At 38.2% G+C, this 25,390-nt stretch overlaps 1 protein-coding gene across 7 annotated transcripts in view; it reads right to left on the minus strand.

The window, feature by feature from the left end:
* The window catches only part of MYH10 (myosin heavy chain 10), a 154,789-nt gene that overhangs the window by 100,790 nt on the left and 28,609 nt on the right, over positions 1-25,390 (minus strand). For 4 of the 7 annotated variants that reach the window (XM_008061139.1, XM_008061140.1, XM_021713962.1 and 1 more), the window contains exons 4-6: positions 14,634-14,661; positions 2,015-2,117; positions 1,122-1,151 (exon numbers count right to left, since the gene is read on the minus strand). In XM_008061139.1, coding sequence (XP_008059330.1) covers positions 1,122-1,151; positions 2,015-2,117; positions 14,634-14,661 — 161 coding nt within the window. The remainder of the gene's footprint in view (positions 1-1,121; positions 1,152-2,014; positions 2,118-14,633; positions 14,662-25,390) is intronic. The other 3 variants (XM_008061144.1, XM_008061142.2, XM_021713963.1) reach the window with 2 other exon arrangements.

The raw sequence follows: 25,390 nt of genomic DNA on the forward strand, positions 1-25,390 counted from the left end.
TTCACTAGTGACTCAAGTATATATTATAAGGACATTTAGCATGACTTCTAAAGCATAAAGAAAAGCTTGTTTCTGATCCAAATGTTCCTTCTTTAGCAAAGAAGTTTTTCAATATGCTTAAAGGATGACTATTTCACTAACCCTCCCAATTTGTATCACTGGTCTGCTCCATGGTGAAAGGAACAGAAGGACTAATAGGTCTTCATAGGTATAGCACAGCTTGGGTGTCTAACAATTTCTACATAAGAAATTTAAGAAAGAATTTTAAGAAAGGTATCTGAAAAATCTCAGTACCTATGACAATTCCTTTACATATTTATGATCATATCTTCACATTAGTAGATAATTTCCTTAACTTGCTTGCTTTATACTACTTTATATCATTATGCTTAATGGAAGACAAATCCAAACCCTTTCAATACTAGGGAAAGGACTAAGTCCAAGTACAGACGTCCTACTCTAGCCAAGGAATCTGGCTCAGTTCTGCCCTCTCTCTCCTCTCAGCTGGAAATGGAGGTCATGCTCTGTCTGGTTCATTTGTTCTGTTTGTTTGTTGCCATACTCTGTGGAGTTAAAAGGCAGGCATCTGATAATTAGAAAGATTAACACTCCTCCACTACTTGCCCAGCATAAAGAAAATTCTAATTTTATATATTAAATACAATGAAGCTTTTAGGCTAAAGCATATATAGACATACATTTTAACAGATTAGAAATTGGTTAATCCAAAAGGTACAACTTTTAAAGTTACAGCCCCAAGTTCAAAATTTAGTGTATGGCATAAAGTGAGGTAGGTTGCCATGTGTTTAATAAGTATGAAAATAATTCCACTTAGTATTTGACATATGAAACCATAAGTTTATAGGCTTCATAAGCATGCAATTCAATGTCATGATAAAAGAGCAAATAATATTAAAATTTATCTACAAAATAAATTTAAAGCACAACAGCATGCTGCTTCTCATGAAAGAATAAAGCTCTAAGCAATAAATTTTCAAAATTAATTTTTTTAAAGCAGAGTTCACTCAGAACTAAGGTATTTGTTTCTAGCAGAGACTCAATATAAAGACAGAAATTAGTGCAAACAGCCAAGACTAACAAGCATAAAGAAAAGCACTTGCCTGGTGTTTCACTGGTTTAGGCGATTCCTGCTGTTTATTACAAACAGATAAATGCAAATGTTAGCAAGTTCGGGTCTTTCCCTAGCAGTAAGCCATATCCAAAGCACCGAGCCAATGTGGAGTTGAGAACTGTGGAAGCTGGTATGGCCGGCATTCTCTCAGACTGTATTACCTATCACTTCTGCGTGTCTAACAACTCAGGATAACTGATATTTTTATTCTGTTTTGTTTTTTTTGAGTTGGAGTCTCACTCTGTCACCCAGGCTGGAGTGCAGTAGCACACTCATGGCCTTGACCTGCCGGGGCTAGGCGATCCTGCCACTTCAGCCTTCCAAGTAGCTGGAACCACACACATGTGCCACCATGCCCAGTTGATTATTTTATTTATTGTAGAGACAAGGTCTTGCCATGTTGCTCAGGCTGGTTTTGAACCCCTGAGCCCAGGCAATCCTCTCGTCTCGGCCTCCCAAAGTGCTGGGATTACAGGTGCCCTCAAACTGCTGTAGGCAGCAACAAGGCTACTCTGCAAGTTCAGAAAGGAGTGCTGAAAATATGTGAGGATCACCTTTTGAAAGGTGGAAAATAATAAGTCTTCATAATCACCACTAAACATTTTTTAAACAATTCTCACCAAGTCTTTGCAAGAAATTAGGCTTCAACATCCAACTATAATTTCAGTTTTTCCTGTTAGAAAACCTATTTAATAGCAATTTCCTTGTATCTTTGTTTCTCCTGAGTGGGAAAAAAAAGGGGTTGATGGATGGGGGAGATGGGTTGGAGACAAGGGTCAATTATAGCAGGACAAGGAGTAGACTGGCTTTCTTATTCTTGTTTCTGAAATTACAGAAGAGTAAAACTAGTATTTAGAAAACAACAACAGAGCAAAAACTTACAGGAATATTATGGTCCTTTCTTCCTTTATGTGAGGAAGCAACATGGGCAAGGTACTGAATGACTTTCTTCGTATTTTCTGTCTTCCCAGCACCTGATTCACCCCTGAAAGATATATTAACATAGGCTACTTTAAAGAAAGCACTGCATACACATTCCAAAATTACAATCGATAAAATTAAATTGTATTGGGACAAGAATTAGTAAAAAAGAAAAGAGATTGAATAGAAAAAATAACTATCAACAGTAGTTAGAAAATAAAATTATTTTTCAAAGAGATATTAAATAAACTCAAATATTTCTTGGTAGGTGCTAGTAAGAGGACACAGGAAAATGTTCAACACTTTCTTTTGCCTTGGAGGTAGGAGGTCCTGCCAGAGAAGTGAAGTTTATCAGAACATTCATGAAGAAACTCCTTAGTACCATTCCCTGCAGAGAATTCCTAAAACAATTAAATTAACATGATTTAATCTGAAAGAACGGAAGAACTCTAGGATGCCCACTGGTTACTGATATTCACCTTCAAAGCCACTGAAAGCCTTCTCAGGTCATCCCTCAAACCAGACTAATGATTCTCTCAGTTGTACCAATGTTCTATCTGTTCGCACCTTGTTAAAGATCTTCTCATTGTTTGCTGGTCTTGCACACTGAACTCCCTGATAGCAAGGACTATGGCCTCATGTGTTTGTTTCTTTTGTCTATGTAACTTTGCACAGTGCTGACACATAGGCAGTACATAATTTGTTGTCAAAATGAATGAACACTATTAATTTTGTTGTGAGTGGGGACAAGTGCTATCACTTTAAATGTTTCATATTTACAAACAAGGCTGGCATACTTCAAAAGTTGCTTTTTATTTCAACCCAGTACTACGTTTGAAATTCAGATAAATTGTGAAATACACAGTGATATTTGCATTATGGTCACTTTGCTCAAACACTTAAGGTTCCTTAAAACATGACCACAGCAAACCTAAATTTACCATCAAGAAAAAAATTTCAATTTGGATTAAAATCAAAATTTTAATATCTAATTAAATTAATTTTTCTTTAAAAACTCTAAAAAATATTATATACATTGTCAACTAATAATCCTCTAAGTGTTTTATTTAAGACTTGTAGATCTAATTTTCCTAACAAACTCTGCCCTTGTACTTAGAATTGTACTATTTGAAAGGATCTACAATTAAAATTTCTCAGTAGGCTGACTAGTTGCATTATCTTCTTAACTGTCTACACCCAGATAACTACAATCTCAACTGCAGGGAGGGCTAGGCAAAGAAATCCTATTAACAAGTTGTATTGCCTTGAGTAAGGAAATTTTCTTCTCTGGATTTCAGTATCTCAATTAAAATGTAGGCATTAAATTGGATTCTTTCTAGTTCTAAGATTTTATGACTCTAGATACAAACCATTTACTGGTGTTTAAGAATATTTTATATGTTAATCATATTAACTATCTCTAGTGTTATATTTTTTAAAAGTCCTCTTCTCTGTTTCACCACCTAGAAGTTTTTTAATCTTAGGTATTCAAATCTACCAAATTTTTATTTTAAGGTTTCTGTCTATTCATGCAGGGTCTTTTTCCTATATCGAGATGATATCCATCTATACTCTTTATACCATCTATATTATTAAATTCATCTGTGTCTTTCTTCTAGAACTTATTTATTTGTTTGTTTATTTTGAGTCAAGGTCTCACTCTGTTGCCCGGACTGGAGGGCAGTAGCACAATCACGGCTCACCACAGCTGTCTTGACCTCCTGAGCTCAGGTGATTCTTCCACCTCAGCCTCCTGAGTAACTGGGACTATAGGCACACACCAGCATGCTCGACTAATTTTTTTATTTTTTGTAGAAATGAGGTCTTGTTTTGTTGCCCAGGCTGGTCTCAAACTCCTGGGCTCAAGTAATACTCCCACCTCAGCCTCCCAAGGTGCTGGGATTACATGCATGAGCCACCAAGTCTGGCATCTTCTATAACTTTGATGGTTTCACTTTTTCAAGTTAAATCTTCAATCAATCTGAAAAAATTTACTGTTTGTGGTAAAGATTTAAATTATTTTCCCCCAGATGGTTAGGTCTATGCCCAATATCAATGATTGACAAAAAATATTCATTCTTGGGCAATATGAAATGCTAACTTTATCTTATTCTTATTTCCTATACATTTGGCTTTTGAAATGTGACTACCAGAGCACCCACCATCATTCCTCTTTAAAAAAAAAAAAAAGAAATCAAGTAGACTCTCAGGTTTATTTTTTTAGATAAACATCAACTGATTTTGTTCTACTATCCCTACCTCATCTCCCTGCCTCCTAAATAAAAAGTAGGGCCGGGCGCAATGACTCAAGCCTGTAATTCCAGCACTTTGGGAGAACAAGGTAAGAGGATTGCCTGAGCTCAGGGGTTTAAGACCAGCCTGGGCAACTTGGTGAGACCACATCTCTACAATAAATCAAAAAATAAGCTGGGCATGGAAGTGCACGCCAGCTCCTTAGAAGGCTGAGGCAGAAGGATCGCCTGAGCCTGGCAGGTCAAGGCTATGGCAGCCATGAGCATGACACTGCACTCCAGCCTGGGCAACAGAGTAAGACTCTGACTCAAAAGTAAAAAATAAATACATAAACAGCAACATGTGTAATTTTGAGTTAAACAGTATCAACATGCATGCTATTTTTTTTTTTTTTTTTAGGAAAAATGATATCTTCATCCCTGTGTCTCTTAGGTAATTTTTGTAATTTGCTAAGTTCAAAATAAGCAAGGACCATGCTGTCTTATTCATCTTTGAAATCACGGTGCCCAGCATAGCAGGCCTTGATATATATTCTGTTGGATTAATGAATAAGTGAATGTAGGTCCTACAAAGTTTTTGTTGAGTTTAGACCTAGGTTCTTTTGAGTATTTTTTGTTCCTGTCATTAATGCCCTTTCATCACCATTATGTTTTCTACCTGGCTACAACTGGTACATAAATAAGGAAATGATTTTTCATTCATTCAATCATTTATTCATTCAACCACTCAGCAAACATTTACAAATCAACTTCTATATGTCAGGCATTCTTCTAAGTGCTAGGGAGATAGCTGTGAATATAGTCCATGTCCTTGTGGAGCTCTAGTTTAGAAGAGATAAAATAAATAAGAAAAACAAGATTACAAAGACGTGAGGAATGCTACAAAGGAAATAAGAAAGACACTAAAAGGAAGAAGTCAGAGAAAAAGAAAGGACAACCTCCTCCTGAAAGATAAGCATGAATTAGCAAGTGAAGAACTGAAGAGTGTTCACACAGATGCAAAGGCCAATGCCAAGGCCCTAAAGCAGAAAAGAGCTTAGTACAGTATATGTCAGGAACTGACAGCCAGTTGCTAGGATTTGACATAAATAATGAGCCAGATAAAGAGTGGCAGGAGACACTGCTGAAAGAGGAAGGGGGTGGATGCCATGGACCTTGAGATTATGATAAAGAATTTGGATTTTATTTGAGTGTAATTTTTTAACAGCTATAAGAGAGGTTTCTCTGATTTTTTTCTAAACTTTATTAGGAATACTTAGTGTTTCAATGATAATCATGATACTGGCTGTTGGTTTCAAACAGATATTTTTTATTAAACTAAGAAGCGAGCCTCTCATTTAGACTGATAGTGATTAGTCTCTAATATAGTTATGATTGTTACTTTCCAGCTTAGTTTGCCTCTGTGGTTTTCCAGTTAACCCCTCTCACTGGATATGCTTCAGTGTGTCCTTAAAGTAACTTTTTCCTGCCTGTCACACATAGTCAGCTGTACTTCAACAACTGCTTATGAACTCTCTACATTTTACATATTTCAGGTCTATGGTAACTTTGCTATAGAACATATCACTTCAAAGACAGATATATTCCAAAATTGGAATATTGTTGAGCTCCCAAGAGGGGAGATTATAGGTCTTATATCTCCAACATAAAATAGAATAGTTCCTAATGTATAGGGTAGTTGAAAAAACAATATAGTCCAATTGAAGCCCATAACTAGCATTCAATAAACATTATCCATTATTGTCCACTCCAACATTCATCTGCTATACATGAGGTAAAGTGAATTACTAAACTCTACTTACTTTATGAATCTACAGCTAGTATTGTGGTTAAAAACCTGGGCTATGAAGTCAAAATGACCTACCTAGATTCAAACTCTTGTACCACTCCCTAGCTATGGGGCTTTGGGCAAGTTATTTAGTTCTCCAAGATTCAGTTTATAATCCTTTAAAATGAGAGGAAGTTATTTCATAGGATTGAGATAATACATGAAAGAGCTTAGCATTGTGCTTGGACAAAAGACTCAATAAATGGTAGTGGGGATAGCAACAACTATGATAATGATCAAAAATGATGACAAAGATATTAACAAAAGTAAAAAAAAAAACCTCTGACGTTCATGGAGGTGGTAGGATCAAAGGAATATAACTCTTGGAAAAATAGAAAAAACAAAATAAAACAATGGAAAATGGTACATCTGTCCTAGATAGAAGCAGAAGAGATAAAAAGCAGCTGGAACAAAATCAAAGAGGTAAGAGAACCAAAAAGAAAACTCAGCAGACTTCTCTCAAAGAAAATTAGAAGAATTCTAGCTGTGTGCAGTGGCTCATGCCTGTAATCCCGGCACTTTGAGAGGCCAAGGTGAGAGCATTGCTTGAGCCCAGGAGTTTGAGACCAGCCTAGGCAACATAGTGAGACTTTGCCTCTACAAAAAAAAATTTAAAAATAAGCTGGGTGTGGTGGTGCATGCCTGATCACCTGAGCCCAGAAGGTGGAGGCTGTGGTGAGCCGTAATCATGTTATTCTACTTCAGCCTGGGTGACAGTGTGAGACTATGACTCAAAGATAAATAAACAAATAATAAAATTATAAGAATCCTCAGAAAAATGAAACAACATTTCAAGACTTCAAATAGTGAGAAGAACAAGGAATCTGACCTCATTTCTGCCAACAAAATAAGATGTAACAATGAAGTAGTTTTATACTTTAAGTGGCTAGTTGTTTTATTGCTGGTCTAAAACAGGACCTTGGTTAAGGGGAAGGGCCATGGTCCCAGCATATGCTCTTTTGGAGAAGAATCCCTTCAGAGAGAGTGAGAGAAGTACAAAGTTTTGGTTTTGGGTTTTTTTTTTTTTCAAGTTGGAGACTCACTCTGTCTCCCACACTGGAGTGCAGTGGCATGCTCCCAGCCTCCGCAGCCTCGAACTGCTGGGCTCTGGTGATCTCTCTGCCTCAGCCTTCCAAGTAGCTGGAACTACAGGTACATGCTACCACACCCGGCTAATTTTCGATTTATTGTAGAGATGAGGTCTCGCCAAGTTGCCCGGGTGGGTCTCGAACCCGCGGGCTCAGGCAATCCATTCGCCTCAGTCTCCCAAAGTGCTGGGATTACAGGCTGAATCACCGAGCCCGGCCTGAGAACTACAAAGTTAACAAAAACAAAGCGAGAAGCCTTCTGGCTTGGAGTGCCTTGTATCTGTTGAAGCACATTTGGACATAAAAGATCAAGAGTTTCTAACACGAAGATACTTGTGTTTCCTAGAAAGGTATACAGCTTTCGCTGGCTTCTCAAAGGGGTGTGCAATATGGAACAAAAACATAAAAACCAACACTGTAAAGAAGCAGTGAAGCAGATTACCAATATGTGATCAATTCTAGGATCTTTTTCTGAATACTTTCTGGTCTATGAGAAGTTCCCCAATGGGAATTTTCCCTTTTTCAGATCTTCGTTGATACAAATATTACTATTTTTATTCTTTCTGGATATTTGTAACACTGAATTTTTATTCTTTCTGGATATTTGTAACACTGAATTCTAGCTTCAAAATCACCCTTTGCTTGAAGGGAATCCCAAATTGAAAACACCACATGCATACGAGTACCCCCCATATTATCTATACCTACAATAATTATTTTTTTAACATTTTATTTTTAAGATGTAGGGTAACATATACATATAACATTAGTAGACGTATGAATACAGTTTCAAAACTCTCTTAAGGAAGCAGCTTACTAGGAAGAGCAGGTATTTTGTGATCAAAATAGGCTTGGGTTCAAGTCTCCCATATCACATCAATACTAGTTAGCATCAGATCTTGGATAATGTGGCAGTAAATGGAGATTACAGGGGTATTGCAAAGATTAATGGAGATAACATTTACAAAGATGCTATTCCCTTTCTTTGCATATTTGCCTAGAATATTTTAAACCTCTATTTACAAGTTGATCAGCATACTTCTTTTTAATCTATAACACAGTTATCATTAAAATTAAGACATAGCTATAGCAATCTATTAATTCCCAAAGTTTAACAAATTGACATAATAAATAGTCATTAGAAAAGGAAATTGGCCGGGCTCGGTGGCTCAGCCTGTAATCCCGTGCCTTTGGGAGGCTAAGGTGAGTGGATTGCCTGAGCCCACGGGTTTGAGACCCGCCTGGGCAACTTGGTGAGACCTCAGCTCTACAATAAATCAAAAAATTAGCCAGGCGCAGCAGTGTGTGCCTGTAGTTCCAGCTATTCGGAAGGCTGAGCGGAAGGATCGCCGGAGCCCAACAGGTCAAGGCTGCAGTAGCCGGGAGCGACCACTGCACTCCAGTCTGGGTGACCGAGTGAGACTCCAACTCAAAAAAAAAGGAAAGGAAATTGGGGTCTGGAGAGGCTGACAATCTGGCCTACAATCATAGTTCACGGCAGAGAGGAGACAAGAAAGAACACCAGAGTTCTGTCTGGCCATACAATGGTTTTTCAACTATACCACTATGCCTTAGCTATTTATTCAATTGTACCTATTTGGTTACCTTAAAACTTTTAAGACATGCTACTCCTAGCAGGAATCAACTGTTATCAATCCCAGCTGGCACAGCCATCACCACTGAATGTAATATGTATACAAGACAGATAAACTTTATTTACCAAAAAAATAAAAAACAAAAATCTATTGTCACATCTTAATAGGCCATTGTGAAGCAATAATTATTTTACAATTGTTATATTATAATAAAATATAGTTAAAAAGAGAAAAAGCAGCTTGCCTAAAGCAGTTAGAGAGTCATAAAACAAAACAGTATCCTTTTAAAAGAAAGTTTAAGACGGGTGTGATGGTTCTCGCCTGTAATCCCAGCACTTTGGGAGGCCAAGGTGGGAGGATTGCTTGGAGTTCAAGACCAGCCTGGGCAACACATTGTGAGACCTCCTTTCTATCCTTACCCCCCCCAAAAAAAAAGAAGAAAAGGGAGTTTAAAAGTACAGAAATGTTGTTATCAAGGGTGACTGCTTTGTGAATTTCAATTCTAATGAGAAGGAAAGTCAGCATATTATGCTCTAAATCGGATCTCACTTTCAGTTACACAGGGGCGCAGGGCACAAGTGTGAAAGACTGCACTCTCTCTTGATAGAGGATACATCCTAGGTGTCTTCACTATATACTAGAAAGCTAGGAGATCAAGAAAAACCAGCCACTAAGAAGGGGCATGCAAGTGGGAGCTCACAGGGCCTGGCCTGAGTCTGCAGAAACAAAGGCTAGCTGGGGAGATGAGGGCAGATGAGGCTGGAATGGAAACTAGAAGTTCATTCTCTTGGGGGAAAAGTAAATTAGAGAGTAAATGACTAAAAAGTGAATCAACCTAAAGGAAGATGCTGAGGCAAAATTAATATAGAGTTTATGTGGGCCAAGGCTGAAGCCAGCCAACCAAGACACTTCTACGTGGCCTTGGGGAGTGCTCCCTGGGCCTTTTTAAAAGCAAAAGGGAACAAGGAGTGGGCTGACACAAAGGAATTCTCATTGGTTTACAAAGATTGATTAGTGATTGTTGAACTACAGGGTAATGAGTTATAGTATCCATGGTATGTAGCAGATGGCTTCAAGAGCTCATTATTTAGCCCAACAAAGAGACTGAGACTGCTGTTTCATTGCAAGGCCTCTCTGGGCCTGATAATTTAAAGAGGCTTGCATTCCTCAGATAAAAAGTCTCTTTACTTTCTCAAAAGCTTAAGGAGAAGCTATCAAACTACTTACATACTGATTAAAAAACAAAAAGAAATGTTGCTTCTAATTGTATTTTCTCTTTGTGAATACTGAGTAAGCATAGCTTCTTAATATAAAATACTATGTAACTTGACTAAATAGTTATTCTCATACAGAAAACTGAACTAAGAAGACCCCAGTCTCATACACATTTGGAGTACTTCATTTGATGGATCCTCACAGGCACTACTGAACAGATCATATTTTCTTAAATCTAGAATACATTGTTTCACATTTTTACATTTCTCAGGTCACAATGTAACTTTGGAATAGATATGAACGTGAAAAGCTGTTATTAAATATTACAGTTAGCAGTATCTGAATGTTAAGGAAATATGGTATGACTGAGAGAAGTGAGGGTAGGCATTTACTAAAAGGACAGGTGAGGGAACTTTCTGGGATGATGATACTGTTCTATATTGATAGGAGTTTAGGTTACACAAATAACTCAGCAGGTCAGGTACGGTGACTCATGTCTATAATCCCAGTACTTTGGGAGGCCGAGGTGAGAAGACTGTCTGAGTCCAGGAGTTCAAGATCAGCCTGGGCAACATGGTGAGACCTTATCTCTACAATAAATTAAAAAATTAGATGGGTGTGGTGGCACATGCCTGTAGTCACAGCTACTTGGAAGGCTGAGGCAAAAGGATTGCTGTGCTGTGATCATGTCATTGCACTCCAGAGTGGGTGATAGAGTCAAACTTTGCCTCAAAAAAAAAAAAAAGACTTAGCTAATGAATACTTAAGATTTGCACATTTCATTATAAGTAAATTTTGCTTCAAAAGAAAAAGATGAAAATATTGAACCTTAATGCTGTATGATAAAATGTTTAGGGGAAGTGTACTAATATTTGACTTGGAATGCTTCAAATGAAGGGATTAACAGCCCACTAAAGTGGTATGAAAATTACTTTGAACACCTAAACAAATCAGTAGTCCATAAGGAAATATTATCTAAACTTATACAACCCTTCCACCCACCCAGATACAGCTGTCATTCACCCCTACCAGGGAGTTTCCAGATTGGCAAAAGACTGGGAAGTTTGAACTCAGCTGTTCAGTAGCATAAAAAATGTCCAAGAGAACCCTCCATATTTTCCCACTAAATTCCATGAACCCCTTTTGTTAAGGTTGGTCTATAAGTCTTTTACCTCTGGTAATTCAGCAACTTACTCATCAAAGAACACTTGTATAAATCAGCCTCATCTTTTTCATGTCAATTTGTCTATTGTCAGTTAATTTGCAGGCCCCCAGCCTCTGAACTCAAGAAAAGTTTTCCTCACAACACAAAAGAGAAACTGATGTATGGAGAGAAGGATGAACAGATCGACGGATATAATAAAGCAAATATAGTAAAATATTAACGGTAGAATCTAGGTGGTAGACATATCAGTGTTTACTGCAAAATTCTTTCAACTTTGTTTTACGACTGAAAATATTCATAATAAAATGGTAGAAAAAGTTAACAACTAAAAACATAACAGAGGCCAGATGGTGGCTTACACCTGTAATCTCAAAACTTCAGAAGGTTAGGTAGGAGGATTACTTGAGGCCACGAGTTCGAGATCAGTGTGGGCAACATAGTGAGATGCTGAGTCTATAAAAAGTACAAAAATTATCTGGGCATGGTGGCATGCACCTGTATTCCCAGCTACTAGGGAGGTTGAGGAGGGAAGATTGCTTGATCCCAGGAGTTCGATGCTACAGTGAGCTATATCGTGCCACTGCACTCCTGCCTGGGTGACAGAATGAGGCTCTGTAAAAAAAAAAACAAAAAAAGAAAAGAAAAAAAGAACAGAAGAAAACAAACATGTCATTGCTACTTTGTGCCCAAGAAGAGACAGCCCAGCTGCTAGAAGACTTACCTTATAAATCCAGGCCTACTAATTAATGACAAACTTCAGACTAAAATGATGGTGACCATCTATTTATAAGTGCTAATATCAGTAATGATCAATTTGACTTTGGGTAATAAAAGTAAACTACTGCCCACTAACCTTTCGTTCTATCAAATAGTAGTCATTCCCTCCCTAAGTGTGTCTTGCTTTCAGACAGTCCCAAAAGTCCTCATCAAACCACCCAATCTAAAAGGAGAGGTATGAGTCTTCCACCTTTTGTTGGACTGGAGTTGGTTCTGTTCTGACACCCTCATAAAGGACTGATTACAGTAATGCCCCCAATTTTTTCACACCTCTCTTTATGGTGTCCCCTACTGACTCTAGCCTTGGCCATGTGTCTTGCTTGGCAATGGTACAGCAAAATATGACATAAGCAGAAATTTGAACAACGCTTCTACACTGGTGCTTGCCCTCTTGCTGCTCTTGGAACCCTGCCATCATGTTAAAAGCCAGGGTTAGTGTGCTGGAGAATGAAAGGGCACCTGGAGAAGAAACCAAGTCACTCCAGCCACCAGCGGACCCACAGCTGTCCGCAGATGCAGCAGTGAGCCCCAGATGAGATAGCTGAGCCTGGCCCAGACCAGCTGGACCATCCAACTGAACCAATTGCTGGGAAACCTGTGGAACCAATGCTGTTTTGAGACAGTGAGTTTCAGGGTGGTTTGTAGTCTAGGAAAAGCTAATTCATATAACTCCTCGAGCTAAACAATGCTAGCAGAAAATTCACATAACGAAGTAGACTAACTCTCCTCCTCTTCTCGAACTTCCTATTCTGCCACTTCTCCCCCTTCTTATAAAATATTGAATCCTGCACTTCACAGAAAAGAGAAACCATTAGATTTGAACTTTCTCGATTCCCAGCTCCCCACCCCTGCTTACCCACATTGGTTCTCATCTGCTTCCTCGGCCCCAGAATAGTCACATTCCCCTTATCACCCCTCTGTGCCCCTGTGCTCTGCATCTCATCACCCTCCTTGGTCTCTCAGTTGTCCTTCTTTCCTGCTCCCATTCATCCCCAGACACTCCCTCTCATCGGTATTCCATCTTGCCTATGCTAAAAACAACACCAAGAACAATAAAAACCTCCTGCCAATTTCTTTCTTTTTTTTTTTTTTGAGTTGGAGTCTCACTCGGTCGCCCAGACTGGAGTGCAGTGGCCACTCCCGGCCACCTCAGCCTCGACCTACTGGGCTCCAGCAATCCTTCCGCCTCAGCCTTCCAAGTAGCCGGAATTACAGGCATGCGCTACCACGCCCGGCTGGTTTTTTGATTTATTGTAGAGATGAGGTCTCGCTGCCCAGGCGGGTCTCGAACCCACGGGCTCAGGCAATCCACTCACCTCAGTCTCCCAAAGGCGAGGGATTACAAGGCTGAGCCACCGAGCCTGGCTTCCTGCCAATTTCTTTACCACTCACTATTCAACTACTACTCTTCACTTTCTCAAACTATTTGAAAATAGTAGGCCTATACTTGGTTTTTTTATTTTTTCTTTTCTTTCCTTTTTCACCTCCCCTTCATTCCTCAACTGCCATCTGGTCTGTACTACTTCACCATCCCCAGGCCACTTGGTCTACTCCCACCCGTCCGTTCTCTCTTGCTGGGTCCAGTGCATATGTTGCTGTATATCTCACTCAATCTTGATGGCATCTGAAATGCTAACCACTCCCTCTTTCCTGAAATGTCTCTCTCTCCTAGGTTGCTGAGGCACCACACCCTCTTGTCTCTCTATGTTGGATCCTTTTAGCCTTCTTTGTATTCTTCCTCTACCTGACACTTGAATGTAGGTATTTCTCAGGACTCCACGTTCTGCCTTCTCACAACACAGTCTTCTAAGGCAATCTCATTCACCAGCAAGACTTCCATCACCCTCCGTGCACTGACCCTTCAGATCCACATTCCTAGCACAGAACTTTCTCTCCTGAGGTGCACGTCAACATATCCAAGAGCCCAGTGGAAACCTCTACTGACAAGACCGTAGGCACCTCAAATGCAATGTGTCCTAAACAAACCCATTCTCTTCCACTCCAAATCTGTCTTTCCTCCCATATTGCCACATCAGATTTCATCAATAACACACTCTCCCGTAGCTCCTTTTTCTTAGACATGTAAATCACCAAATCCTGGTAAGACTGTCTCCTAAACTGAACACCACTTAAATTCAACTACTTCTCTCTAGGTTCACAATCAACCACCTTTCTACCTGAAGTCACCACCACCTCTTGCCTAGATAATTGAACAGCCCCCTGACTGCTCTTCCTGTTTCAACTCTTCCTCTAGTCCATGTTTCACACTGTAGGCAAAGTGATCTTTCTAATCTACAAATCCAATCTGTCCTGTCACAGAAATGGTTTTATTTATTTATCACACAGTACACTAGGCCCATGATCATCAATAAATATTTATTAAATTTTAAAAAATGAAATGTCCAGTAGGCCTATACTTGTTATACAAACTAAAAATGTAAGTTTCACAGATTAAAATTATAAAACGTGTGAGAAACCCAGTTTGATGACCAAATAGTAAAACCAAATTTAAGCAATTTATATAATCTTAGTCTGAAAATAACTGCAAAGTTTACATCAAATTCTTAAAAATTACTGCTTTCCTTCCCCCCATACAAAAACTAATTGCTCTACTTTCCAACAGTATCAAAAACAAGTCTGAATGTTTAATATTTACTTACGTGCAAAGAATTGACTGGTCCTCACGATCTATAAAACAGAACAAAACAAACAAAAAAAAGAAAGTGACCATTTGCCTGGTTTTAAAGTATTTGATGTAATAAATTTGTAGTAATAACCTATAAAATATTAGTAACTCTACTCCTTTCAAGACAAGTTTATTCTTTTCCATCCTATTATACTGCCCTAAATCTAATCAAGTTCACTCATTATCTATTATTATGTCAGATTTCTCTGGGGGTAAATAACAATAACTCAGGCTTATTCCACACATAGTTTGCCTAGATAACTTTATATGCCTAATCAACCTTCATTCTTAAAATCTGATACATACTAAATTCAACTGGGAAGTTTTTTATTTATTTTTTTAAACAATGCACTTCCTGGAGCTCTAACCTCACTAAATCATCGAACTCAGGGAAGTAGAGATTGAAAATTCCTCTTTAAATAGCTCCCCAAGTGATTCTGATGCCTGGACAGATTTGGAAACTACTGCCTTTCAGAATGGCTTCAAAAATACCTACAACCAGAGAGGAATCATTATTAATTTTATCTTTAAAAAGTATCGCACATTAAGTGGAAAACGAAGTTGAAGAAGGATAAGTACATATATGAAGTTTAACTAGTCTCATCAAAATATTACATATACCAAATATAACAAAAGAATGCACAATGATAAAATCTAACATGATTTTAAAGTGATTAATGATTTAAGGATTCAGCTAAAATTTTCAAGTAAAAAGGTAAAATTCAAAGCCATATGTAGCCCACGGACAAAATTACCAGGGTAGGATGCATAATTTCTAATCATTTGTGAGTATCATCCCTAACATATGGATGAGGAAAAGTTCCTCAGGGAGGTTAGGTGATCCTTCCAAGTCACATAACTGCTACTAAAGGGCAAAGATGCTGAGGTTGACAATCCAGGTCTGTCTGCCTCTAGCACTTGTGTTCATTCTCAGCACTACTAAACAATTTTGCCATTGCTTAGAAAGGAACTGTGCAGCAGGGTTTGGCCCAAGTGGCTTTTTTTGTTGCTCGCTCACTATGCTGTGCTTGCTTTTTCCTCTGGTGAATGCCATCAGGTAGCCAATGAGGATCTCACAGTAGTTCAGGCATAAATAACTTTCATGAAAGAGAAAGAAATAGTCCACTCACTACATCACACTCTTTTTATACAGTATTATTAAAATAAACCCACTCACATATTCTATGTATAAACTGAGTTGTATAAAAAGCATATTACTGCCCTGCCCCTCGAGTCCAATTTAATTATTAATAGCTCATAACTACTGTGTTCTCCTCCCTTCTGGTTGCCACTTGCAACATTCATGGTACACAGTCAATACCCACCTCCTTTACTCATTTACTTTCCCAGAGGTTACGCTATGTCCTTTCTGCCAACAGAGGTCATGCTATGTCTTTTTTGCCAACATGTTCTTCATAGACCCACAATCACCGGGATGTCTCCTGGGTGTCCCTTTGTACTCATCTCCTCTGGGATACCTTTCCAGACACCTTCCCCTCGGGTTCCTCAATGTTACCTTCTTTTAAGTGTAGTTTTGGAATTAGACAAACAATACTGCAACTGACTGCCTACTAGAATATACTGCTTGAGATCAAAGACTGTCTTATTTCTTTATTCCCAGAATTAACAACCTTAGTGAACCATAGCTAGCCTTAATAAAGGTCTATGGAGAGAAATCCAATGCAAGGTACCATGCTGTGTGCTGGAGAGATCTTGGGAACTGGATACTATTGTTCTAGCTCTAGCTTTGCCACAAACTGACTACGTATCTATAAATGAGGCGTTTATTCCTTGCTGGTTAGTTCTCTACCTATAAAACCAGGAATTTAACAAGTCTTTGCTTATTCATTCTTAATGAACCTTCAGATCCCTAATTTCCCCTGGTCTGAGCAATTTCTATGGAACTCCATGTTCTATATACCAAACTTTTTATGGCTTTTTGAAACTGGTTTACTAATAAAGAAATCAAAGCACACAAAGATGAACTCAAATAAATTCCTTCCTAATTCACTAAGAATGATGCTCTTCCTACATCTGCACATGCTATTATTATTGTCTGAAATTTAAGACCTACACAACAAGCTGTGCCATACTTCATTCCCCCATGCTTCTTGCCATCCCTACCTCAACAACAAAAACAACAAACTGTTTTCTAGCCAGACCCATCTATGTTCATTATTTGTCTGATCTTGCACTAACTTTGGGCCTTAGTATGAAAGAGGGATGGACCTAAACCTCCCAGATTTACTCCAACTCTGTGATAGTTCTTCTTCCCTCTTCTGTTTCAGTGAGTCCTCTCCATTCCTAAACAACTATGGCACTACAACAGTTTAAAATGATCTTTATAGCCGGGCTCGGTGGCTCAGCCTATAATCCCGTGCTTTGGGAGGCTGAGGTGAGTGGACTGACTGAGCCTGTGGGCTCGAGACCTGCCTGGGCAACTTGGCGAGACCTCATCTCTACAATAAATCAAAAAATTAGCCAGGCATGCAAGCGCGCGCCTGTAGTTCCAGCTACTTGGAAGGCTGAGGTGGAAAGATCGCCGGAGCCCAGCAGGTTGAGGCTGCGGTGGCTGAGAGCGTGCCACTGCACTCCAATCTGGATGACAGAGTGAGACTCCGACTCAAAAAAAACCAAAATTATCTTTATACTCTAAAAGCCTATAAATGTAACCAGACACAACCTCACAGTGATATTTAAGGGGAAAAATTGTTATTTTCAAAAAATGCAACTAGTCTTCTAAAGAGTGGGTACTCATTGGCAGCTCAGTATTTTCCAAAGTACCTTCCAAAGAGCACATAAGGAGGTACTCAATAAATGCATGTTGAATTAAATCATCTTTTCAACACGTGAAAGGTTTCAAAAAACTACAAAACAGCAAATTAATCCCAAAGTAAGTAGAAGAAGGGAAATGATAAGAATAGAAATCAATGAAATGGAAAACAGAAAAATATAAGTAAATGAAACCAATGTTTACTTTTGAGAAGATCAACCAATGTTTACTTTTGAGAAGATCAACCTCTAGCCAAAGTAATCTGAAAAAATGGAGGAAAAGACACAAATTATCAATATCTGGAATGAAAAAAGGAGTATCACTACAGATCCTACAGAAATTTAAAAAAAAAAAATTAGGAACCATTTTATGACAAAATATTTGACAACTAAGATGAAAAGACCAATTTCTTTAAAAGACACAACTACCAAAGCTTACTCAAGAAGAAACAGTAACCTGAATAGCCCTATATCTATTAAAGAAATTGAATTTGTAATTATCAAATCCAGCAACATATAAAAAGGTGATACACAGACTGAGCAAATTCCTGGGAATGCAAGGTTAGTTCAACATCTGAAAGGTACACAATCTAATTCACTGTATCAACAGATGAAAGAAGAAAAACCATATGATCATCTGAAAAGCATTTGATAAAATTACATCCACTAATGATTAAAAATAAAAAACCTAGCCGGGTTTGGTGGCTCAGCCTGTAATCCCGCGCCTTTGGGAGACTGAGGTGAGTGGATTGCCTGAGCCCGTGGGTTCGAGACCCGCCTGGGCAGGCGAGACCTCATCTCTACAATAAATCAAAAATTAGCCAGGCGTGGTAGCGCATGCCTGTAGTTCCAGCTACTTGGAAGGCTGAGGTGGAAGGATCGCTGGAGCCCAGCAGGTCGAGGCTGCGGTGGCCGGAAGCGGCCATTGCACTCCAGTCTGGGCGACAGAGTGAGACTCCAACTCAAAATAAATAAATAAATAAATAAAATAAATAAATAAAATAAAAATAAAAAACCTCAGCAAACTAGAAATACAAGAGAATTTCAACCTGATTAAAGGCATCTACAAAAAATACACTCCAGTTAATATCCCTTTTCATGGTAGAACTCTGAATGCTGTCCCTCTAAGATCATTAACAAGACAAGGATTGGGAAGGAGGATGTAGCAATGTCTCTATTTGAAAACGACCTGCCTGGGCAACTTGGCGAGACCTCATCTCTACAACAATAAATCAAAAATTAGCCGGGTGTGGTAGGGCGCGCCTGTAGTTCCAGCTACTTGGAAGGCTGAGGCGGAAGGATCGCCAGAACCCAGCAGGTCGAGGCTGCGGTGGCCAGGAGTGGCCACTGCACTCCAATCTGGGCAACAGAGTGAGACTCCAACTCAAAAAACGAAAAGAAAAGAAAAGGACATGATTGTCTATATAAAAAATCCCAAAAAAGTTTACAAAAATAAAAAAATTAAAGCCTTCAAGAATAAGTAAGCTTATTAGTAAGGTTGTAAAAATAACAATATATATATATATTTTCCGTATTTTAAAAAAAAAATCTTATTTCTATATATTAATAATGAACAACTGGAAATTGAAATTTTTAAAGTTTCAATTAAAACTAAAAAGCGAACAGTTTTTTTCCTGTCTGGCCAGCTGCTCCTGGACCACCTTCCCTGAACTAAGCATGAAATGAATAGTTGTACTAAGACTTATAACATACTTAGGTATAAATCTGATAAAATATATGCAAGATCTGTATGCTGAAAACTACAAAACATTAATGAAAGAAATAAAAGAGGACCTATGCAAGTAGAGACTGATTTTGTCCATGAATTGAAAGACTCAATAGTATTGTCAATTCTGCCTTAACTATCTATAGAGTCAATGTGATCCAATCAAAATGTCAGCAGAATTTTTTGTAGAAACTAACAAATAGATTTCTAAAATGCATATTTGGAAAGACAAAGGAACTAAAATAGACTAAACAATCTTTAAAAAGAACAATGGTGGTTTACACTACTATTGTAATCAAGCCAGTGTGATAGTGGTGAAAGGACAGACATAGATCAAAGGAACAGAGTCCTGGAGTAGACTTGTTGATTTCAACAGAGGTACGAAGGCAATTCAATGGAGAAATAAATAGTCTTCTCAACAAACGATGCTAGAACCACTGAAAATCCACATGTAAAAAGATGAAGCTCAATCTGTACCTTGCATCAAATTAATCCCAAATAGATCACAGACTGGGAGGAAAAAAACTGTAAATCACGTATCCAATAAAGGACTCCTATCTAGAAAGGATAAAGCACTCTTAGAACTAAATAAGAAAACTAACTATTGAATTTTTTCTAAATGGTTACAAAATTTGGACACTTCACCAAACATACACAGGTACTAAATAAAAACATCAAAAAATGCATTAGGAAATGCAATTTAAAACTACGATGGGATACAATTACTCACTTATTAGAATGACTACAATTTAATAAAATGTGACAAGATCAAGTACTGACAAGGATGTGGAACAACTGGAATTCATTCATTGTTGGTAGGAATGCAAAATGGCACAGCCACTTTGGAAAACAGTTGGGTAATTTCTTTTTTTTGAGTTGGAGTCTCACTCTGTCACCCAGATTGGAGTGCAGTGGTCGCTCCCGGCCACTGCAGCCTCGACCTGCTGGGTTCAGGGGATCCTTCTGCCTCAGCCTTCCAAGTAGCTGGAACTACAGGGGTGTGCCACTACACCCGGCTAATTTTTTGATTTATTGTAGAGATGAGGTCTCGCCAAGTTGCCCAGGATGGGTCTCGAACCCAAGGGCTCAGGTAATCCACTCACCTCAGCCTCCCAAAGTGCAGGATTACAGGCTGAGCCACCGAGCCCGGCTGGGTAATTTCTTATGAAGTTAAACACACATCTATCATATGACCCAACAATCCTACTCATAGGTACTGATCCAAATGAAATGAAAATATGCTTACATAAAAATCTATATACAAATGCATACAATCATCACTCAGTATCTGTGAGGGACTGGTTCCAGGATAGCTCCCCCTACCCCCAACAAAATCTATGCATGCTCAAGTCCCTTGTATAAAATGGCACAATATTTACATATAATCTACATACAACCTCCCATACACTTTAAATCCTATCTAGATTACTTATAATACCTAATACAATATAAATGCTATGCAAATAGTTGTTCTGCTGTATTGTTTAGGGAATAATGAGAAGTATCTGCAGATGTAAGACCCACAGACCTACAGAGGACTGACTGTGTAGCGTCTTAATTGCCAAAAACTGGAAACAATCCATATGTCTTTCAAATGGTGAATGAATAAATGGACCATGCAACATGCATACAATAGAATACTACTTAACACTAAAAAGGAGTGAGATACTGGTGATAGACTCTCAAATGCATTATGCTAATGAAAGACTAAGAGACTAAATTGTGGACAAGTAAGTGACATTCTTGAAATGGCAATGCTACAGTATTTATTTCTAGCATTTATTTATTTTTGGCTATAATAAAGGATAACTGGTGATGCATAAAAAAGCCACTGATTTTTATACATTTTAAACTAATCATCCTATGAAATCACCCCTCCAACTTCCTAATCCTTTCACTCTGTATGCTCTCACCCTCTCTCTTAGTTTCCTTTATGGCACTTATTGCTGCTCGATATTGTCTTTATCTGTTTTCTCTGCACTGAGATAACAGTTCTCCAACTGTGTCACTGGAAGGGTTTTACTCTCTTACAGTTTCACAAGGTGGACGAGGAGTGATGGCTCCTACTGTCTGTATCTCCACATCAGAAGATTCAATACATAGATCCAAGACAACTACAATTAATTATTAAACTTTTCTTTACCTGACATATAATAATGCTTTTTGTCCCTGTTTTTGCTTTGAACTCTGCTTTAGACTAAAGTTACTTTACACTAGTGCTTTCTTTTTGTGTGCATTTGGCTGAGGTCTTGCACTTTTATTACTTTCCTATTTTGTTTGAGAAGTCTTTTTTGTGAATGACATATGATTGTATTAAGGCTCTCTTTATTTATAGGGGTGTTAAAAGTACTTACATCTATTGTTATAACTGCTGTATTTGGTATTATACATTTTCTGACTTTTTTTTTTTTTTGAGTTGGAGTCGCACTCTGTTGCCCAGACTGGAGTGCAGTGGTATGCTCCCGGCCACCGCAGCCTCCACCTGCTGGGTTCCGGCAATCCTTCCGCCTCAGTCTTCCAATTAGCTGGAACTACAGGCGCGTACTACCACGCCTGGCTAGTTTTTTATTTATTGCAGAGATGAGGTCTCACCAAGTTGCCTGGGCGGGTATCGAACCCACGGGCTCAGGTAACCCGCTCTCCTCGGCCTCCCAAAGTGCTGGGATTACAGGCTGAGCCACCAAGCCCAGCCCATTTTCTGACTTTTTAAAGCCTTCCTTGCTATTTTGTTTTGAGAATGGCTTGTTTTCCTTGTTTTAACTTCTCCTAATGTAGGAAACTTGTATCAAGTTTCAAGATTTTTCAAAAAAAATTGCTTAACCTACACATTCTCAAGATTCACATTTTGATATATATCAATACTATTCTTAAAATATTTATTTTTGGCTGATGTGGTATCTCATAACTGTAATTCCAGCATTTTGGGAGGCTGAAGTGGAAGGATCACTTGGGCCCAGGAATTCCAGATCAGTCTGGGCAACAAAGAGAGACTCTATCTCTACAAAAAATTTAAAAAATTAAGTGGGTGTGGTGGAGCACACCTGTGGTCCTAAGTTACTCAGGAGGTGGAGGCAGGAAGTTCAAAAGTTCGAGACTGCAGTGAACTATGATCATACCACTGTTCTCCAGCGTTGGTGACAGAACTAAACCCTGTCTCTTAAAAAAAGAAAAGAAAAAAGAAAAGAAAAATTAAAATACTTATTCTTAAAACAAATGGGAAGGATAGTAAGTACGCCTATTATACTCAAGAGATCACTCAATGTGTCACGCATCTTTTCAAGATGGCCACTTAGCATTTCACTACATGGATGAACTATCCTCTAATTAATTACTTATTGATATAGTAATTATTTCCAGCATTCTCAGGAAGCTACCAAAGGCCATTCTCTATCCAAAATAGCAGCATATGAGACCCATAAATTAAGAAATACAAGCAAGGAAAGAAGAAAAGGAATTTCTAGGGTGTGGGCAAAGGCAAGTCTAAAGCAACAAGCACTAACTAAAGAAAGATAGAGGGCTCCAGGAGGTATGTCTCCAAGAGGGAAAAGACACTGATAAATTACTTGATGTATTTCTATGTACTGAAAGACTTGTAAGTCTGTCAAATTAATGTAGATAACTGCAAAACTACCCTGGTCTCCAAAATGGAAAAATTACTACTCCCAGGAGAAATAGCAAATTACATAAGAAAGAAAAACGTGATCATAGGACAATTAATTTAAATATGGAATACTAAAATGCAAAAAAAAATAGTTGATTTAACCTCTATCAGGAAGATATGGGGAGGGTTTTAGGTGAGTTGAAACTCTTTCTTCATAAGTCTACTAGAAGTTAAATAAAAGTAAATTGCATAAGCTTGTCATTTATAAATATATACAGTTAGAAGAAGACACAGATAAAATGTGTCAAAACAGATGAAATTCGTTCTAAACAGGGATCCAGAACGGGCAGGGCAGAACAGATATCTTTTAAGCCTTACTCAACTGTGTATTTGTTTTTGTTTTTTACAACTATCTTTATATATTACTTTAATAAAAAGAAAAAGGGTAATTTAAGCATTCAAATAATTTATTTGACAAATTCTGATCTTGATGCCATGCAGATTATTCTGTATTTAGGTAGCATAAGAATTACCTAGTCCTTATGATTTGACAGACTCTACCAACAAAATTGTTTGGGCCTTTTGTCTTGAAGATGTAAAGGCAGATCTATGGCAAACTCTTCCACCTTATTTCGAGTCAATTTTGTCTTTGTTGCAGTATTCTATAACCTATATAATTTCTGGCAATTCTCTTTTCTTGGTTACACTGGCCAAACATTCATCTATTTCAGTCTTTTCACAAAACCAGTTCTTAGTTTTACTTAACAGTTCTAAGAGAAAATGCACTTTGTTCCAATCCACTCATCTCTTCATATATTTTCCCCCTTATTTTAGCTCATTTCATTATTATACTTTAAAAAACATTTTTTAAATTGCAAAATGACACAAAGAAAAGATCATAGGACAATGTTCAACTCAACAAATTATAAAGTCTTCTTTCATATACCTTGCTGAATAAAAGGCTGAACTTGTCTATAAAGCTCTATTTATTGACAAAAACATTCAGAGTTACAAACTGTTTCTTTCTTTTTTTTTTTTGAGTTGGAGTCTCACTCTGTCGCTGAGACTGGAGTGCAGTGGCCGCTTCCGGCCACTGCAGCCTCGACCTGCTGGGCTCCGGCGAACCTTCTACCTCAGCCTTCCAAGTAGCTGGAACTACAGGCATGCGCTGCCACGCCCGGCTAATTTTTTGATTTGTTGTAGAGATGAGGTCTCATCAAGTTGCCCAGGTGGGTCTCGAACCCGTGGGCTCAGGCAATCTACTCACCTTGGCCTCCCAAAGTGCTGGGATTACAGGCTGAGCCACCGAGCCCAGCCTACAAACTGTTTCTTAAAGTGACTTTGCCATAACTCGCAAAATTTTTATGTGATATTTTGTTGTGGTTGATTTCTAAAGAATCTATAATGTAAGTTTTGATTTCCTCTTTCACCAAAAAGCCATAAAGATGAGTGATTTAATAACAAAAACATCCATACTTATTAAACAAACAGAAAAAAAATAACTCATTTGGAAATCTTTTTATTGTTAATATCTTACTACACTGTGGTCAGAGATTGTAGCTTGTGATTTCTTCTTTAAGGAACTGAGATTTTTATTTGTTGCCTACTACAGAATTTATACTAAGTTTATAAATGTGCTTTCTGCTTGTTGGACAGAAGTACTATTTATACATTTTTCAATACAAGCTTGCTCAATTGTGTTAAATCATATTCTTTACATTATTTTCCCCTATTTAGGTCAATTTCTGAGAGAAGCATGTTAAAGCTCCCTCTATAATTATAGTTCACATTCTCTTTGTATTTCTAATAGCAATTGTTTTAAATATTTGACGTAATATCAGTGGCATATATGTATTATCTGTCTCTCCTAGATGACTACATCATACTATTTGTATCTTAAATCGCCAATCTCTCCTCCGCCCTCTTCAATCGTAGCTGAAGACTTGTTTTATATTTCCATGAGAAAACAAAAGTATTTTCACAAGCTCCAACCAACAACCACATCTGCCTATCTACTTGCAGACACTGAAAAAACTAGCTGTAAAAGGAAGGAGGAAAGAACTAACTTTATTATTTAAAATAATAGGAAAAACTTTAGCAAGTTTAATGCTGGTGTTAGAAGTGTGTAAAAAGGAAAATAGAAGATACAGTCACAACTCAGAATAATCAACACTGAGATTCCTGAGAAGGTTGAGAGGATGGGATTGACATCAGAGGTGAAGGACTTGGTCAAAGGCCATTATTACAGGAGTGGACACATGAGAGAATAGTTTCTTAATCTGTTCAGGAAGCTGGAGGTATTTCCTCTCTGGCGGCTAATTTCTCTATGGAATGAGAAACAAGCCATCAACTAGTGTGTAGAGGCAAGAAGAGACCCAGAGATCTGATGCATGCAGAGATTTGAAGTATTATGGGGAGTGGGATAATCATCTCACTTGAGAAACAAGGTAAGATTAGTAGAGTTAAGTGTGGAATCAGGGCTCACGTTCATGAAATTACAGTAATATCAATCTGTTCTACTGTGTGAACATAACTCCAGAAACATCAACCAACTAAAAGCATCAAAAGAGACAAATAAGCCGGGCTCGGTGGCTCAGCCTGTAATACCGCGCCTTTGGGAGGCTGAGGTGAG

Source organism: Carlito syrichta, unplaced genomic scaffold (assembly GCF_000164805.1).
Source record: "Carlito syrichta isolate Samal-C Ts95f unplaced genomic scaffold, Tarsius_syrichta-2.0.1 Scaffold305117, whole genome shotgun sequence".
Classification (NCBI taxonomy): domain Eukaryota; kingdom Metazoa; phylum Chordata; class Mammalia; order Primates; family Tarsiidae; genus Carlito; species Carlito syrichta.